Consider the following 18,759-nt stretch of genomic DNA (forward strand, 5'->3'; position numbering starts at 1 on the left):
TTGTCAATAAGCAGTCGCTGACATTCATGGGTGTGAATTAGCACCACCCAGTGGACAGAAGTGGTAGGGCATGTTTCTGACGCTAGTTTTGACGTTGTGTTGTGACGTTGTGTTCCGCTTCTCACGGACGGTTGCTTGGCAACACGGAGTCATCAACCTGACTCGGCGTCTGATAATTAACTTTTCTTTCATTTTACTGCTGTCACCTCAGATGACTGCAGACGTTTACAACAAGCCTGACAGACGGCGAGGAAGGCACCCGGAAATATATATATATTTTTACCCATGAACTTTTCATCCCACCCACACACAGAAGGAGTATAAACATCAGTGATGTGTGATCCCTCTGTAACGATCACATCCGCCATCTTTATACGACACTCATTCCCCACTAATGAGCTTCTCCTTGTCCTTTTTTTTCTCTACTTCAATCCAACCTCTCCATCCTCCATCACCTCATGCCTCCTTATTTGTCACACACATATATATCCCACAATGCTTTGCAGCATGAGCTGATCGTGTGACAGGAAGTCTGAGCCGTTTGCATTTAGGACTTTCTCCCTCCTGCTAGTAAAGCGCTAATGTACTTCCAATATTCTGACTCTGTCTAAAATATTAGGAAGAATCCTGTGAGTGGAGTCATAAAACAGGAAGTAGGAAACAGGTGTCTGTGCCCAGGGTGAAAGGTCACAGGAAATGGCCACAGGAAGCAGCCGAGTGGGGCGGAGCGTGCACAAAAAGATGGTCAGGACAATGTAGTGTGTCGTATTCGAATGTGGACTACAAACAAAATGTATCTCCACAATTATCATTGGTGCGGCGTGACCTCGCTCATGGGGTTAAGTAAAAGAATTTATTCGCCTCATAAATCAGCTCAGTAACCGTAGCGTCATGTGACCTTTCCCTTCCAGCGGCAGCTGCTGGCGATGGCGGCAGCTGCCGGCTAACGAGATCCGCTTCCAGTCGCCTTCTTATCGCCGCCGCCTATCAATCATCCCGCTCCGACCCGCCCTCATTCCTTCGTGCAAACACGTCCTATTGTCTCCCCTTGTCCCGCTGGCGGCACATGCAATAGCAGCCGCACGCTCCAAGAGAACCAGAAGGAACTTTTGGAAGCCCCACCTGAAATAGACTGGACATCAGTCTGTTACTTATAAATAGCCATCACACGCTGAGGCTAACTAGCCTAGCTATTAGCTACAGGGGCTAATAGCCTTTAACAACATTAATATTAATGCTAAAACTATTATGTTTAACCGAGGTTAGCCAAAACCTAAGTCAGAGGTGCTCAAATTGCATCCCGAGGGCCATTTATGGCCCGTGGCAGAGTGTAGAAATAAAATTAAACAAAAAATAAATAAAGGAAGCTGTATGTGTGTGTGTTTTTGCCCAAAAAATATATATTTTTTCAAATTAAATAAATTAATTTTGTATCCCCACAATTTTCAAAATGTGTACCGTAATAAAAATATATATACACTTCTTTAAAAAATATGTCAAAATATTAGTGGCCCCCTTGATTTTTCAGTATTCAGCCCCACCCCTAATCAAAACTCTAACCCTGTGTGTGTGTGTGTGTGTGAGATGCAAGTATGTTGTGTATGTTTTCAGATTTCACTCCAAATATCCTCCCTCCGTCATCACTTCCTCTTCCTGTTTCCTTTTCCCTCCTTTATCTTTTTAACTCCCTCATTGCTCATGTGTTGGTGCTCACATGTCAAACACACACACACACATAGAAAAAGTAAAGTACACACAGAGTAAAATAGAATAGAGTAGAGAGGAAGCGGCAGTAGAAGCGCTGCCGACAGACCTGTTTGACGCGGTCGGGGTTGACGGTGGTTTGAGGTTGCAAGATGCTGACAGGTTCTGACTTCTGGCTGCTTTGAGGCATCTCTCGTACTTTCTCGGCGATGAAGTCGTGAACACCGTTCAGCGCCTCCACCGTGCCCTGGACTAGGCACACACGCTCTGTGGTGCCTGCACACAAACAAACATCACAATTAAATGATTAATTATTAATGATTCTATACAGTAAGCAGTATAGGAAAAGGATGCCTTCTGAATGTTTCTCTTAACTTGCTTTGTCTCCATTTTCATCCTCATTAGACACACACACACAGTTGCTGTGTTATCATCTCACAGCAGCAGCGTCCTCTCTCTCATCACATTGTTGGCCTGGTTCAGTCTGGCTCGGCCCAGAGGGACAGACGCATTAAGTGGGGGTTGGGAGGGGTTGTGAACAACTGGACCAAGAGTGAAAGATTAAAAGTCATTTTAATTCCGGCCTCAACGCCAGACGGGCGGCTCACTGGCGTGTGTATGGATGCCCGTGGAAGGACACATTACATCTATTTAGTTTTGTTACTATGAAATAATGACAACTCATTAGGCTTGAGGCCTGATGGCTATGCAGGATGGAAAGGGGGGGGGGGGTTTGAGCTAAAAATAAGAGTCATGATCCGTGTTTGTCTATACCTGGCTGCTCTGCTCTGTCATTAGTGTCCACGTTTTCTTTACTGGACGTCAACAAACATGTGTCACTGGTAGCATTACACCAGACCATGCAACACTAGCGGGACATGGCCGCTTGTGTGTGTGTGTGTGTGTGTGCGCAGTGATACTGAGGAAAGTGGGCCTCGCCTCTCCCCGACAGCTGGTGCCCTCTGGGTAATCTGGGCTCGTCCAATCAGCATGGAGGATTAGCAGGCCATTGTCTTGGCATGAGTGTGTGTTTATCTGTCCGTGCAGTGTGTTCGTACGTGTCTGCGTGTGTGTGCACGTGTGCATGTAAGAAAAGGCCAGTCTGTCGGTGGAGATCAAAGTGACGCTGCAGCACAGCTGTGCCGCCGCATCCACGACCTCCTTCATTCCAAACATTTCCCTCGGGATGAGGGAGTCATCAAATTAAAAAAAATAAAGAAATCATGAATGCAATACAGGGGCTGCATGGTGGTCAAGTGGTCAATTCCACCCTCGGCCATCTTTGTGTGGAGTTTGCATGTTCTCCCCGTGCATGCGTGGGTTTTCTCCGGGTACTCCGGTTTCCTCCCACATTCCAAAAACATGCTAGGTTAATTGGCGACTCCAAATTGTCCATAGGTATGAATGTGAGTGTGAATGGTTGTTTGTCTATATGTGCCCTGTGATTGGCTGGCCACCAGTCCAGGGTGTACCCCGCCTCTCGCCCGAAGACAGCTGGGATAGGCTCCAGCACCCCCGCGACCCTCGTAGAAAATGAATGAATGAATGCAATACTGTTCTTAGTCTGGGTGTGATGTATACGGAGGACTTAAACACTTGGACATATGGCAGCGTAGTTCACACCAGCAAGCTAAAGTCACTTCCTTCCACCACGTGCACCATCCGGAACATTCATCACCATCATCCAGGCTGCAGGTCTTTATATTAAAAGGCCTACTAGCATGACTCATGCCTTCCTGGTCCCTCGTCCTCCTCCTCCTCTCCCTGATGACCTCAGAGCTGTGCTGCTGATTTCTGACTCTGGCACACGTACACGCTCACAGATCAAAGTAAACAAAAACACCCCAATTTGATGAACATTTCCACCAATATTCTGCCTGGGGTTTCGTATAATATGGCGCTTAACTAAGGAGTCCATTTGCCATGTGGTGTATCATCGTCATGTGGTCCCGACTCGCTGTCAATGCATTTTTTGTTATAGTTTGACTAATAAGTAACCTGCCATGGGGTCAAAGACACTTGCAAGTGTCAGCAATTTGATAAGAATTCAAAAAAGAACTACAAAGATGACTCGCCACTGTCATGGTTTTTCATGCTGTTTACACCCTATTATTAATAAAAACTATGCATATTTAAGCTAATTATAGAGATTCTTTGTGGAATTAAGCATGTTCAACCACTAAAATGGCTAAATGACTATATGTATCATTACACACTGGTCACTAATGTTCAGTGAGACACACAAGCACCAGACTTGTGTGTAGCCGGAACAATGGGCTTTTACTGCAGTTCTGAATGATATCACCGTAACACACACCAAGCTCAAACTCAACTCTGCCCCCCCCCCCCCCCCATCACAGAAACATATTTACAGCAACACAAACAAGCATGAGTCTTATAGTCTACTGTCTTGGGTAATATGAGGGCAAAAGTGACTATGGGGGTGTTATTTTATATCTAGAGGCCTCTTGTAATGTTAAAATATTGAGATGATTGTTTTCTATGCACTCCGGTTCCTCCCCATAGGTATGAATGTGAGTGTGAATGGTTGTTTGTCTATATGTGCCCTGTGATTGGCTGGCGACCAGTCCAGGGTGTACCCCGCCTCTCGCCTGAAGACAGCTGGGATAGGCTCCAGCACCCGCAACCCTTGTGAGGAAAAGCGGTAGAAAATGAATGTTTTCTATGTTTTCTATGCTCTTAATATGATTTTTTTTTATTTATAAAAAAAAAGAAATCACTGTCATGTCTGGAACCGATTAACAGTAATAAATGATAGATTACTGTACTTCCATTAGTACCCTTCAACAAGTATAGACTGGACAAGCGTAGAGCTGCTAACCGGAAATGATAATGGAGTGCAGCACCCGCGTACTCAAAATGCACGGTGCTCCCTAAGTAAGTAAATGCGCCAATTGGACTGTAATTGTTGGAAAATGGTGCTGAAACAACGGAAGTTGGACACAATCCCGTACACTGCTGGCATTTTTCCACATCATGCCATGTATACACCAATGAAAGGCGGGATAGGAGCGTGGTACATTAAAAGGCTTTGGAAGAGAGCGTTTCTTTATCAGAGTTTATTCTCCATCAATGATCATTCATTATTCATGTTGTTTGCTAACAACATCATTATAAACACTCCACTTCAGGGAGACAAACAGCCAGCTAGTAAAAGAACCCGATAAAAAGTCAGACTTGACTTGGACAAAGTTGTCCTCTGGACTTCTACTTCCTCCCGCTGAGATGAGCGGACAAACCCAAAGTGACAGGGCGGCCGGAGGTGATGCCTTCACAGGTACGACGCAAGTGTGACGACACGCCGCTGATGTTCTGAGTTCTGACGCTCACACGGATCGTGTTGCGCCCGCGGACCCTGGGCGGGCCGGGGCGGATTGGCACAGCATCAACGTGGAAAAAGTCGATGCGCAGCGACAGTGGAAGGGTATGCGAGCCGAGATGGGACGAGGTGTCATAACAACCATGCCATGCGACGCTGGGGAGAAGTCACGGGGTCGTGACCTCTGAAGAGAACGTGAGTGTGAAGCTTCCTCTGCCGAGACTCTTCACAGTTAAAACAGAAGATGGCGCTAGAGAGAGAAGGAGTGAGAGAGCGAGCACAGCAGCAACAGAGGAGCTTCAGCTCATTAAGCTCATTAAGAAGATCTGGTCAAGGTGCAGGATTACCTCACGTTAGCCGGCTACCTTTGATCAGATCTGCTGGATTAGCCGCCTGTTAGCCACGCCGCTAAACACCTCCCACTTCCTCCTCGGGCATCCATGTTTTTATTTGCCCACAGTCACACTGTCTATCTGCATAAAAAAACTATGTACTAAACATCAACATCATAACTCTAAGGTACGCTAATGCACGCCAACTTCGGATGGAGCTGACACCTGATTGGATGGACCAGTCTGCTGCTGTTACCTTGGCAACAAACTCTCACACAACTGTGTGAATGTACAAATCATACACACACGTACTTGCAGCTGCTGGTGATGTCATGAGTGTGTGTGTGTGTGTGTGCTGATGTAATCAGGAGCAGGAAGGAAAGTTGGACGTGTTCTAGCTGCACTTTAAGTCTTATGTGGACGAAAATGTGATGGGCACATTGTAATGCGCTGGCATTGGGAGGGGGAGGGGTCCAAATGACAGGCAATTAGGAAAAAGCTATTAAAAGTTGGACTGACTGGGGTCATCTGGATTTTACTGGTCTGCAACAAGACAGGGAGTCAAGTTCTTCTGGAATCTCAGCGGGCTGACGTGTGCACCTGAGAGCTTCCACATGTTGTCGCTCGGCGTGTGCATGAGAACTGAAGCGCTTATTCAGTCAGTCAGTCTTACTGAGTGTTTCTGCTCAAGTAAAGTAAAGCGTCCCCTCCCCCGTCTTTTATATGCCCTGGGGTCCGTCATTGCCAGAAGCCTCAGAGAAGAAGAAAGTAAGTCTCTGTAAAGAATAACAAAAGAAGTTGGAATAAAAGGACAGGATTCCTCTGCACTGATGTCACCTTTTTTCCCCTCACTTGGCCCAGGAAGTCCCCCCCCCCAGGGAGAGTCCCCAATCCAAATCAGCCCCTCCATGTCTCTCAAACCACCACAAGTCACCTGCGGCCCTCAAGGCCCCCGGAATCACACAAACACACACATCAGAGTCTCACGCTCCTCTCGTCCACACTGGACAGGGTGTTGATAAATAAAAGGTCATGACATCACAGTGGAGAACTTAGCATCACTCTGTATTCCGACCTGCACTTTGCTTCCCATCCTCACTCACTCCTCCCCCCTTTTCCCATCCTCCTCACCCACTCAGACGCCCTCGACGCCCCCTTGACCTCTCCTCACAATCCCGCTCGCCCCCTCCCCGGTCCACCATCCACCCTCCTGTGCTGTTCTGGTCTTTTCTTTGGAAGCAGGATCTCGGTTGCCAAGTGACCAGGACAACCGCCACCCCCCATGCCCTGGCCCCCACCCCTCCTGCGTGTGTGTTGTACCTGCTGTCACATCGATGTGAAAGCTCGGAAAAGAAGACAAAGTTAAGAAAACAGCATTGAAAAAAATAAAAAATGAAGTAAATGGTTTGAAATATGTAAAGATGCTGACAGCTGCTGAGGTTGGAGTCATCAAAAGTCTAACTGTCAATGTGAGGTTTGATCATAACAGCGGCATGCGGTCAGGAAGGGCATGAAAAGTAAGAATCTACTAATTCTAAAATGAGATAAATATGAATACTTGTCCATTTATATATTCATTGCTATATATAGCAAGAATATAGAATATATATATTCTTGCTGCACACAAAAAACTGCAAAAAAGTCATGAAGTAAACAGTAATTTGACTCCAAAGGCCAATAAGGTGGGAAGAGAAGAAGAAGTACAGTACTACAATACACTCCACCATACGTGTCCTCACTTTTATTTACCTTTAAATGGGTAACCTAATATACTTATTTTCGGGACTATTTGGATGCGGAAAGAGCAGCTACACACAACAGTAACTCACACAGAAAGCTTTCTAGATCTTCCAGACTCTGCGCCTCCAGCATTGTTTTCTTGGGACTTCCTGCCTCCTGCCCAAACGCTTTGTAATTTACTCTTCCTGCAAAGTCCACTCTTCTGGGAATGTAGGTCCGTGTTTATTGAGTGCAGCCTATATAAGGAAGACAGTGGTGTCGTAGAACTCTGTAAAAGACAGCGTGAGATCCTAAAACTGTAATCCTAAAACTGCTTACAGGGCCAACTTCCAAATGCGCACACCTCATTATCTGACACGTTGGTATCGTTTAACATGAGAACACAACATTGTAACATTTCTAGGTCGGAAAAGAGGAATAACATTATAGGTCCCACTTAAGAATATTTAATGGTGGCTTTACACCAGGGGTCTCAAACACTTGGCCCGCGGGCTTACAGCCGTGCCCATATAAGGAAGTCCACCCCACTGTGACATCACAAAGGGGCAATTCGACCATGCCTTTTCAAACAGAGCGTTTTGAGCCATCCCAAACTTCTTTCAGGTCTCACTTCCAAATACACAAACCTCTTTATCTGAAACTTTGGCATTGTTTAACACGAGAATACAACATTCTAACTCGATTTATAGGTCAGAAAAGTGGAAAAGGCACAATAGGTCCCCTATAAATATGTTCTATTGTTTGTAATGATGGTCTGTGTTATTTATTTTTTGAAAGCAAACAGTAAATACGTAAAACTTACATTTATATAGTACATGGCCGGAGCCATGATGAACTCAAGTGCAGAAAATGGTTTTCTCAAGAGTCTCCAGCGCAGCTAAAGCCAAGTAAACACTTTGTCCACTATATTTTTCATCATGTGTTACCGCTGGCTGTTCCCAGTGTCTGAGTGATACTGTAAGTTCCTTTTCTTTTCCAGAATAACAAAGTTTAAGAATGAAGCAAGTACAGAGAAATGTACGTCCACTTGAGAAGAAGAACGACGTCAGAGTTGCTGCAGAAGTTCTGTCTTATTTACATATTGCATTCTAAACACTATTCCACTGTAGCGACGAGCATCAAAGCATTATGCAGGTTATAAAACATATTAGAAAACATTTAAAAGCTGATTTCTGTGCTTTGAAGCTAACAAATCCGTATCAGACATGCTAGTTTCATCGTCGGTAAATAAATTCGGCTTAATTCCAAATCTACGTATTTCATCTCCAGAATGTTCCTTCCTCCTCGAACACTACTGACACATAACTGAAATCTTCGCAATAATCACATCTTGTCTCATCCCGCCATGTTTGTGTTACTGCGCCGACGTCAATTGGGAAACGCCCCTTTTCGTCACTCTAGTTCAACATGGCTGCCACCATGTACTATGAATGCAATTTTTACCGATGTTACCTGAAACAATGTGAAGAAAAGTTGATCAATCATGTCAGTGATCTTTTTAAAGACTCACACAGTGCTGCACATCTGACTGTGTGAGCACATACAACTATATATACACACACCTACTCACCCTCAGACTCATCTGTCTCACACACACACACACACACGCACGCACACACACGCACGCACACACACACACAAGGTAACAAGATCTGGTGTGAATTCCTGCTCAAACCAAATGAGTTCCCCACTGCAATGATTTAACTCGCACCTTGACCACACACACATACACACAACGGGGGTCCCCCTCCAATATTGATATCAGATGTTGGTCCGATATCAGCAAAATGAGTAACGAGTCAGCAACGAGTGTCGGATTATATCAACCTGCATCTAAATTCTCAGATATCAGCACTCTGATACAAGCGGTGCATTCGAGACTTGGCTCCCGCACTCCTCTCTAGCAGTAAGCAGATAGAGCCCATGCGATGACAAAAACAGCGCTAACTTGCTAAACCAAGTCCAAAGTCCACAAAAGATCTTGTAGCTAAGCAAGAAAAACGGTGGTGACACGGAACCGGAGAAGTTCCACACGACCAACCCCATCGCATCGCGCACCCGAAGCAGCACCGTCAAACACAGCAGGAGGATGCGTGCAAAACACCCACCCCCAAAACATCCATCCACTTGATTCATACTTGATTCAATAGCACATTTCATAAACAAAGTGTTTCCAAAGTGCTGCACAAACTAAAAGTACAAATTCATTAATTAATTTAACATAGAGCCTATCCCAGCTGTCTTCGGTGAGAGGTGGGGTACACCCTGGACTGGTGGCCAGCCAATCACAGGGCACATATAGACAAATTAATACAGTAAAAACTAATGAATCAAACAAAAACAAGAACATTAAAAACAATAAAAACAAAAGAAATACAAGAAATAGGTAAAACAAAAAACTAGGATCAAAGTAAAACCAATCATAACTAAAAGAAAATAATCTTTAAACTCTCATGCCGAGTTAAAAGAAAATTTTAACAAAATAAAAGTGTGGTTTAAACTACTTTTTGGGGAATTTGCCCATCATGTGAAACATGAAGACATATTTAATTCCCTTTTCTGTGCATTATAATACAGGAAAACTAGTTAATTTGAGCTAGTATACAATGCTGTCATTGGGATACACCTATTTCGACTATGAAGCCAACAATGTTGCATGGTTTGATATCCATGCTGTGATGATGCATTCACATGTACACTGATAATAACATGTAATAGTCGCAGTATCTTGCCGCATTTTGATGATTTGAAACACTACTGAAACTTCTTTCCTAGGCGTATTGATTTCACATTATGCTAGTTCCGTCAACAACAGCAGTATAGATACAGCAACAACACTTACGATGTCCGCTCTCACTGGGATGGCTGTGTCTTCCAGCACAAGACGTGTGCTCCAGTGCAGGTAAAAAATGCTGATAGCAAATTAGCATCTTGTCGAGTCTTTGTAGTGAAATTGAGAGCTAGGTATCCACTCGTCCGTCTGTGAATGACGCTGAGACGAGAGGCTAGCGAGATAAAAATATTTTTTCATGTTAGCTCCTACAATAACAACATGGCTGGAGTTTGGTTAATATACAAGTCAGTTACCATTTGTAAATGGAACACTTGCCGTTTTTTGTGAGGGCTTTTGTTAATTATCTCATATTAACTTGTTTTCTCGTGTTATAATGCACAGAAAAGGGAAAGAAATATGTGTTCATGTTTCACATAAGGATTGGGAGTGATGGGCAATTCCCCAAAGAGTGCAGTTCCCCTTTAAAGCATTAAACTGTGGGGGGAGAGAGTGCTCTATAGCTTTGGGCCGACTCCAGGAAAGGCCCGGCCTCCCCTTGTCTTAAGTCTTGTCCTCGGCACCACGGGTTGGAGCTTGCCTTCGGACATCAATGAGAGCGCTGAAGTGAAAATTTGGACGAGATCCGCCTTAAAAACAAACCAACATCAGCAACAAGTTTAGGAAGGCTGAAATCGGGGCGAAATATAAAGCATCCAGCCGTGCTGCAGAGGTCTGGATGAACTGTAAACAGGAGAGTGACGTGATGAAATAAAAGTGTGTGTGACTTTTGCAAGATAAAAATTATTACATTTTTATATGACAGCCAAAGATGATAAAAACAGACATCCACAAAGCATGAGTACGTTTTTCCTCATATCTTCTATAGCTTACTATTGTTCTGTTTGATGAGTAATATCTTTTTCTAACGTTCCACAAAAATAAGTAATAAGAGTATGTGAGATTTGTGTGGATGTAGGATCAATATAATCAGAGGCTGCGATACTGGTATTGTACTGGAAGTGAAAGTTGAATGATGAGAAGTTAAAAGTTCGCACATTCCCAAAGTGATTTACTGATGGATATGACTGAAGTTAGGAACGTCTTCCAAACTTACAGCAGGAATGTGTCTTTTTCCCTTTTTTTTTGATTCCTTCTTTCACCAGCATTCTTGTAATCATTCACACCGAGATCTGTGTTGCCTTGCTGAGCGGCACGCCGGCTTGCTGACCTTTAGCTCACTGACCTTCTGTGTGTCTTTTGTTGCATCACAGTTAGACATTCGCTGTCTTTACCTCGTTGAGTGTTATCTCCCTTGTTGGTATCTGGTGTCGCACAACTGCATGAATGGAGTGGCACCTGTCTTCATGACCAACACGCATCTATTCCACTGTCTCTACTTCTTGACGTTCCAAGGCCTCAAAGTTATCTAAACATTCCCCTCTAACCTCAACTCTTCATGTTTGTGTGCGTGTCTCTATCTTTGGCTGTGTGTGCAGCTGACAGGGCTGAGGGGCAGTTGTGGTCACATGGGGGGAGGGGAGGGGGGTCAGAGATGGATTTGTGGGGGATTGCAGACTGTAAGGAGGAGATGAGGGGGCTTAAAGCAGCTGACACTGTCCACAACACTCAAATACACATGCATGATTCTTCCCTCCATCAGGCCCGTTGGAGCTCCACACTCAGACCTCACGTGTGTCAGATGTTCAAGTTCAAAGAGCAGAAACATGAAGCACCCTGCAGTCTCCCCCCGCCCCCAATTATCTTACTGTGTTGACAAAGACTCACAATGGCGGATGCTAATAAACATGCAATGTCTAAAGTGACCAGCAGGAGGCGACTGCCCTGGCTACAACAGGAAGTAACATTCATTCATTCATTCATTTTCTACCGCTTTTTCCTCATGAGGGTCGCAGGGGTGCTGGAGCCTATCCCAGCTGTCTTTGGGCGAGAGGCGGGGTACACCCTGGACTGATCGCCAGCCAATCACAGGGCACATATAGACAAACAACCATTCACACTCACATTCATACATATGGACGATTTGGAGTCACCAATTAACCTATTTTGGAATGTGGGAGGAAACCGGAGTACCCGGAGAAAACCCACGCATGCACGGGGAGAACAGGCAAACTCCACACAGAGATGGCAGAGGGTGGAATTGAACCCTGGTCTCCTAGCTGTGAGGTCTGCGTGCTAACCACTCGATCGCCGTGCCGCCCCAGGAAGTAACAATGAAAAACTAATACAGGACAAAAGTGTGTACTGTATATGTAATTACAAGTATTCTCAAATATGACTGTAAAATGTAATTTCTTGGAAAAAAGAAAAAAAGCCAAGATGGCGCCCATGGAGAGTTCCTGGGGACCATAAAAGTGCTTCCACAGACTGAAAATAAATAGTAAATTTGCATCCGTAATTGGTGGTTTGAGCCATAAAATCTGTGACGCTAAGCAGCGTGAAAACTCTAATTTTAGTGGAAAATATGCGCAGCCGCAGCAGCAGCCGGCGACAATACTGATGTGATGTTGGTCTAATTAACTCAGTGACTGACTTAATGACACCAAACTAAATATAACATGGATCATATATCATTTCAACAAAGTCTAGCAGCTGCTTCATGAACACCTCAACAACATTTTCACAAGTTCACACCTGTTTGAACCCGGCCCTCCCGTCCACCCTTGCTGCCCTAAACACACCATACCGTGACATTATTCGTTAACGGAGGCCCACCCTGTGCGTTAGTGCCCTGCTCTGCTCGTTAACGCCACAGTGTCTCATTTATGGAGTGACTGTATAAGAACATTGTTATGTGTGTTAGTGTTTGGACAATGTTTACACACGGGAAGAGGTTGCACACTTCAGGGAGTGCAAAACAATGGCATAAATGTATCTTCTTGCTCCCTTTCTTGCACCCGTTAGACTCCCACAACCTCAGCTTTACAGATGCCACGTCTGCTTCGGTAGGTGGCGAGTGTTGTGACGTCTACTGCCCTTTTTGTGCTCTTACCATCTTAACTTAGCCTAGCTATGACACACGTGAAGATAAAAGGTATTTACCTGAATGTAAACGTGTACATATGTATTAAAGTTAACATTATAGAGGCCTGTCTTCGACTAAGTCCAATCTGATTCATTAAGATTTTTATCCACAGAGTTTGAAACTTTGTGATTTTGTCTGACTTTGAGCCGCACGGAGGGGCGTGTTTGCAAAAGGGACGGAATTTGGATGCGGACCTCACGGGTGCCCCCAGCATAAGCGAAGTTTAAGACACCAGACATTTACACATAGAGTGAATTGCAGCAATCAAATGTACTTACACACACCACGGCTGGGTTTCAATGTAAACAACTCTGATGACCAAAAGTTTAGGGAAGAAAAATCAAATGTTTTAGAAATGTGATATTTGTTGCCATGACGACGGGCGACCAAATACAGACGTCATATTTGAGTTGCATAACAAACTCTGAGCTTTACGCAACACAGTATAAAAAGAGAAGGGATGAAGGAAACAAGTTGTGTCGTTGGCGCATGTTTGCGATTGGCCGCAGAAACGCTCTTTAATAGCCCGTGGCATGTTGACCTCTGTGCACACACACACACACACACACACGCACACAGAACATTTACTCAACATCGCTGGTTGGCCATGGAGACCAGCATGCCTGCTCCTTTACATCATCTTCATGCACAATCTGGTCCCCATTTGTTCTGGCGGCATGTGTGTGTGTGTGTTCGTGGGAGCACACGTTTCAAAGTGCAACTCATGTATGACCGCATGTGTCTCACGTGCACGTGTGTGTATGTGTGCATGTGGCGGCGCAAACCACCGCCACACTGACACACACAATGTCCCAACATCCTCGCCGCTTCCTTCCCCAACGTCCAACATGACATTCCCAAATCCAACAGAGGGCAAAGCACCAAAGTGTGGCTGCCGTGGATCCTCTCCAAAACGTCTTTTGAGACGCGGCCAGCCAGCGGGGAGAGGCCATATTGTTTCGTTTTGTTTGACGTTTCTAGCGAGCGTGTGAATCAAAGATAACTTCTCTTTTGATGACATCATGGCTTTGTCTGCAGTTTTAAAAACGTGAAAGATAAAAAAGCTGCAGCGTCAGGGACAATGGATCCGCTTTCCTTGCCTTTCTCTCCTGAAAGCATGTACGCTAAGCTAGCTCCAAAGAGCCTACCTGGCACCCTGGCACCCAGGTTTATGGATTACCATCTCCTCTACAGAAACACCTGACCTCACCTTGATGACTCTTTGGTAACCATGGCGATGAAGTTGCCACTCCTCTCTGCCACCCATGTCCCAACTGTACGTATGTGCACGTGCTCACGAGGGTGCGCCTTAGCATGAATGTGTCGATGGTGGAGCCTGACTGGAAGTGTGACCTCATCTTTAATAATCAAAACCACATGGAATTTGATTACGTTTGATTCATGGCAAAGAAGAAAAACATGGACGGAGAGGGAAAAAAAGTTTGTTGATGAGGAGGTAACACATTCTAGGAAGGAAGGAAGGAAGGAAGGGAGGGAGGGAGGGGGAAAGAAAAATTAAGGTGGTAAAAAGGCAGTAGAGACCAAGAAGGCAAGGAAGAAGGAGTGTAAAACATGCAATGAGAGAGGAAAGGACACAAGGAAGAAAGTTATGTGGGATAGGAAGAAAAGATTAAGAAAGAACAGAAAGAAGGGAAAGAGGAACCAAAACAAGGACAGAGAAAGAGTGAGTCAAGAATGAGAAAGAGAAAGGATGAGAGAAGGAAAGGAAGAGTGGAATGAAGAGAGGAAGTCAGACGTAGAAGAAAAATACTTGGACAAGAAAGAAAGCGTAAGAAGGGAGAAAGGAAGTAAGATTGTCAGATGCCTGACAAAAAAAACTCTCATCAGAGTGGGGTCAAAGGTCAGCAGCCTTGCCAGTCAACCTTCATCTCCCCTGCTGTCTCTACCAGCCATGTGACCCCATCATTAAATCTGACTGTACCTAAACGCACCATTACATACACACACTTAAAGGGGAAGTGCAGTGGTTGTGTCAGAGAGACATGTCACAGCTGACGGCTTTGTAGGACCCCAGACCGAGTGGGGGGGGGGGGGATTAATCATAAAGGGGGTGATGGTGGTATTCACAGGGTGGGGTGTGGGGGGTGCGGCTGGAAGGAAGGATGGGGGCAGGGCCTGTTATATGGCCATGGTTATTGGGGCTTTCACTGGGGAGGATTAAAAATAATGGAAGCAGAGTGGGAGGGGGTTGTGGGGCAGCTGTGGAAGCAGCCCTATTGTTGTGTGTGCGCGTGTGTATGCGTGTGTGTGTGTATAAAGGGGTCCCCTCACAAGAGATTGAGGAGGACGACGAGCTGGGTGAAAAAGTCTCCTCTGTGGCCTCATGATTGTGACTCTTTGTTTGTCGCTCTCACCTTCTTCCTGCTGCTTAAAGGCGAGGCTCCGCCTCCACAGTAAAGGGGCGCTGCCCCTTTAAGAGCGTCACATCTGTGCCAGTGTGCAAGAGAGAAAGTAATAGACATTTGCAGATGTAGACCTTTTAAATATGACCCCTTTGTGTAAGTGCGGGGAGGTTGCCATGACGACCAGAGACGCAGAGTGTGAGTGTTATCAAGGGCCAATCAGGATGGAGCAAATACACTTAGACTGTGTGTCTGTGTAGTGGGACTGTTAAGAGAGCGAATTACAAAAAGCACTCTTTTAAATCAGGAACAATCAGGTTTTTTCGGCTGCAAAAGTAAACTTTTTCTTTTTCCCCGAAACATCAAACAACAACATTCCATGAGGTGGATTTATCGACTGCATGAGTGCAACACAAGAAAGCAAAACAGAAACAGAGGCCCTGGCATAAACACCCCCACGCACACAGTGTAATTTGTGATGGGTTTAAAGCTACGTCTTTTACTCTCAGGGACGGAAGGCGAGAGGATCTGGACGCAGACCAAGACGTGAAGAAAGACATCTCTCTTTGGCTGCCTTACACCTGCTAGGGATGGGGGGGGGGGATCTGCAGAGGAACGGGTGGGGGAGGAACAGCAAGTGGAGGGGGGGGGCAGTGTGGAGGTTGTCACTTTGATTCTCATCACCGAGGCGATGGGTGTGCACGTCCCACAATCCTTTGCTTTGTCCAACAGAGGTGAATGCATGGTAACAGAGCATCGCTGTGGCGACACAGAAACAAATCAAAGTATGTGCGCTATTTGCAGCCAGACGAGCTCTCTCTCTGTGTGTGTGTGTGACAATGATGACTTATGAAGCGCAGAGAGCCATGTTGCTTAGCTAGCTCCTCTCTGAGCCCGCTGCTGTCATGAGAAGTGACACATCATGGCGGCGGCGGCGGCTCGTAGAAGGCGTCCATCACTTTAAAGTCTGCTGACTCGGACTCACCCTGCGGCGTCGCTTTTCACAGTAGGAGGGTCACGGAAGAGTTTAAAGCAAGAGGGGGGGGGGGTCACTGAGGGTTCATGATAACAACACTATCAGCTTGTTTGAGTGCCTTTGAGTAGTCACGTGATCACAGCCTGAAGTTTTATTCCATCAAAAAAAAAAACTTTGCTCCTCCTGCCAGTTATTCATCACCGTCACCTTGCCTAACCAAATCTTAGAACCACAATCTTGACACTTTTGCTGGGTGTCTGTAGATTACAAAATGAGTGAGCACAGAGGTACACTTTCTCCTTCTACCATGGCAGATGGGGACACCCCCCACTTCCCTCCTTCCTCCTCCTCCTCCTCATGACCGGGGTCAAAGAAGCTATTGTCATACAGAGAGCCACGCCCCCCCCCACCATTGTCCACAACAGTTGGGAAGCATTTGAGCTCATAGAAACCTCTGCACATTCAACTTTCCTTCTCCTTTCTCCTCTTTATTCAACTCGCTCCTTTCACTAGGCCTTCCTCCTCCCCTTTCTCCTCCTCCTCAGATAGCTGGACCGGATTGCGCTCACAAAACAACTGATGAAAATAAAAAAAAGTACTTTATCAGCAGAACTTTTAAGTCGTCTCTGGCAAGTGAGCAGAGAAGAAGATTTGAATGCCGTGACACAACAGTGGAACTATTTAAAAACACTTTAAGTAGCTTCAGAGCTACAGACCGTGGGCCATACACAGCCCCCCCCCCTTTAGCATTGTAGCTGCAAATGCCACAAACCCCTAAAAAGAAGTGCATGAGTGAAATGGTGCAAGTAGCCAGGCTACCAGTCGGGCCAGATCTGAAGGATTCCCTCTAAAGAAGCGGGAGAAACAGTGGGGCGGGGTGTGCGGAATTGTCAGGGAGGGCGGGAGAGGCTTTCATTTCAATACAAACCTACCAACATTTACACATTTATAGTACTCAACATGCAATTTGACTCCTGAGTACGCGCTCCATTTTGTTGCATTTTGCTGCTTTCATATTCAAGTTCAGTCTGTCCGCAGATAAATGAATAAATAAATCTGTTTCTCTAGTACTTCAAATGTGGGGGGGTGCAAAAAAAAATGTGTCCCTTAAGGGGGGGATGATAGTCAATAATTGAGAAGCACTGCTCTAAAGACATGAGGGATGTCCAAAAGAAAGCTGGAATGAAAAGATAAATGTTCTTTCATTTTCTTTAACACTTTATTTGGTTTATATGTGTTCTTGCCAGCATTTGCAGCATTTTTCTTTTTCATTAGCATTAGTTTCTTGTCCCGGTCACCCACCATGAAGAAAATGTCCAATTTAATTAGATTTTTGAGTTGAGTCGGTCATTACAGGCTGGTATAACACTTTTAGCATGCGGTAATGCAAAACGAGTGCCAGCTTTTGAAAGTACTCCTGAAAAACGAGACCAGGCTGCTGACCTCACGTCTTCTTTTTTCGTCCTCTGTTAAGACACAAAAGACGTGCATGTGTTTGTCGTCGGTTTCTGCTCTTTTGATTCGTTTGTACTTTTATACCTCCAATATTTGCTTTGGTTGCACTGCTGACAACAGACTGCCTCGTCTTTGCTCATGGTTGTGATGACCTGGCACAATGAATGTTTGATTTATTTGGTTTGAATATTTGGGATTGAAGCAGAAGAAGCGGCAGCAGCAGTGGAGGAAACATTTCTATCATAAAATGGCAGACAAAATGTGTAGTTTGTGTCATTTATGATTACTCATCATGTATGCTGCAGTAAGCTGGAAGTCTTTAATACAATGCAGTAACATTAGTGTCAGCCACACAGTCATCCATCATGTTCAACTTTGTGTGTGCTTACGTTTCGCCTTTATTGCCAACATTTGAACTTTTCATGTCCAACTCCTTGCAGTGTGTGTGCCAAGCTGCGCTCGTGTGTATGTCTGTGTGACGATGCGGTTAGCCTTGACAAGCTGTGACATAATACACACAGACACACAGGCGTACAACCAACACAGTCAAACCGCCCAATAGTAATTTTCTGATCATTAAAACCATCAGTGAGTTTCAAAATGTGTCTCTGGTTCTTTGCAGGACTCCATCTCTGCAAGTAGGCATACAGACACACAAGCACCCACACACACAGCTGTGGTGACCAGTGTGTGTGGACTGTGGGGGTGATGAGAGGCAGTGAAAGTGTTTGAGGGTTTGCGAAGGTCATATTTCACTGGAAGACTACATTATCCCACAACACACACTTGCAAATGCACGCACACACACGCACTTATGCAGCAGCATCGATTGCCAGGCTGCAGTCCTGCTGTTCTATTTACGCTCGGCCTCTATGGGACCCTCAACACTTCCTCATTAAAAGGCCAAACACAACGAGCGCAGAGCGTCATCCATCAAGATTCTGTGCTCAACTGTCAGTCTTGAGTTGAAGACGACGTGACCATCGCAAAGGTGGCGGGATGGGTGCGCCCTGACCCCTTCAGGCAGGCAGAT

The 18,759-nt window shown here is 45.3% G+C and overlaps 1 protein-coding gene across 3 annotated transcripts in view; it reads right to left on the reverse strand.

Moving 5' to 3' along the window:
- The window catches only part of nova2 (NOVA alternative splicing regulator 2), a 46,688-nt gene that overhangs the window by 8,393 nt on the left and 19,536 nt on the right, over positions 1 to 18,759 (reverse strand). For all 3 annotated transcript variants that reach the window (XM_078792770.1, XM_058079050.2, XM_058079049.2), the window contains one exon: positions 1,814 to 1,980. In XM_078792770.1, the coding sequence (XP_078648896.1) occupies positions 1,814 to 1,980 (167 nt within the window). The remainder of the gene's footprint in view (positions 1 to 1,813; positions 1,981 to 18,759) is intronic.

This window comes from Doryrhamphus excisus, linkage group LG8, assembly GCF_037039965.1.
Source record: "Doryrhamphus excisus strain RoL-2023G ecotype Guam linkage group LG8, RoL_Dexc_Guam_v1.1, whole genome shotgun sequence".
Taxonomy (NCBI): Eukaryota; Metazoa; Chordata; class Actinopteri; order Syngnathiformes; family Syngnathidae; genus Doryrhamphus; species Doryrhamphus excisus.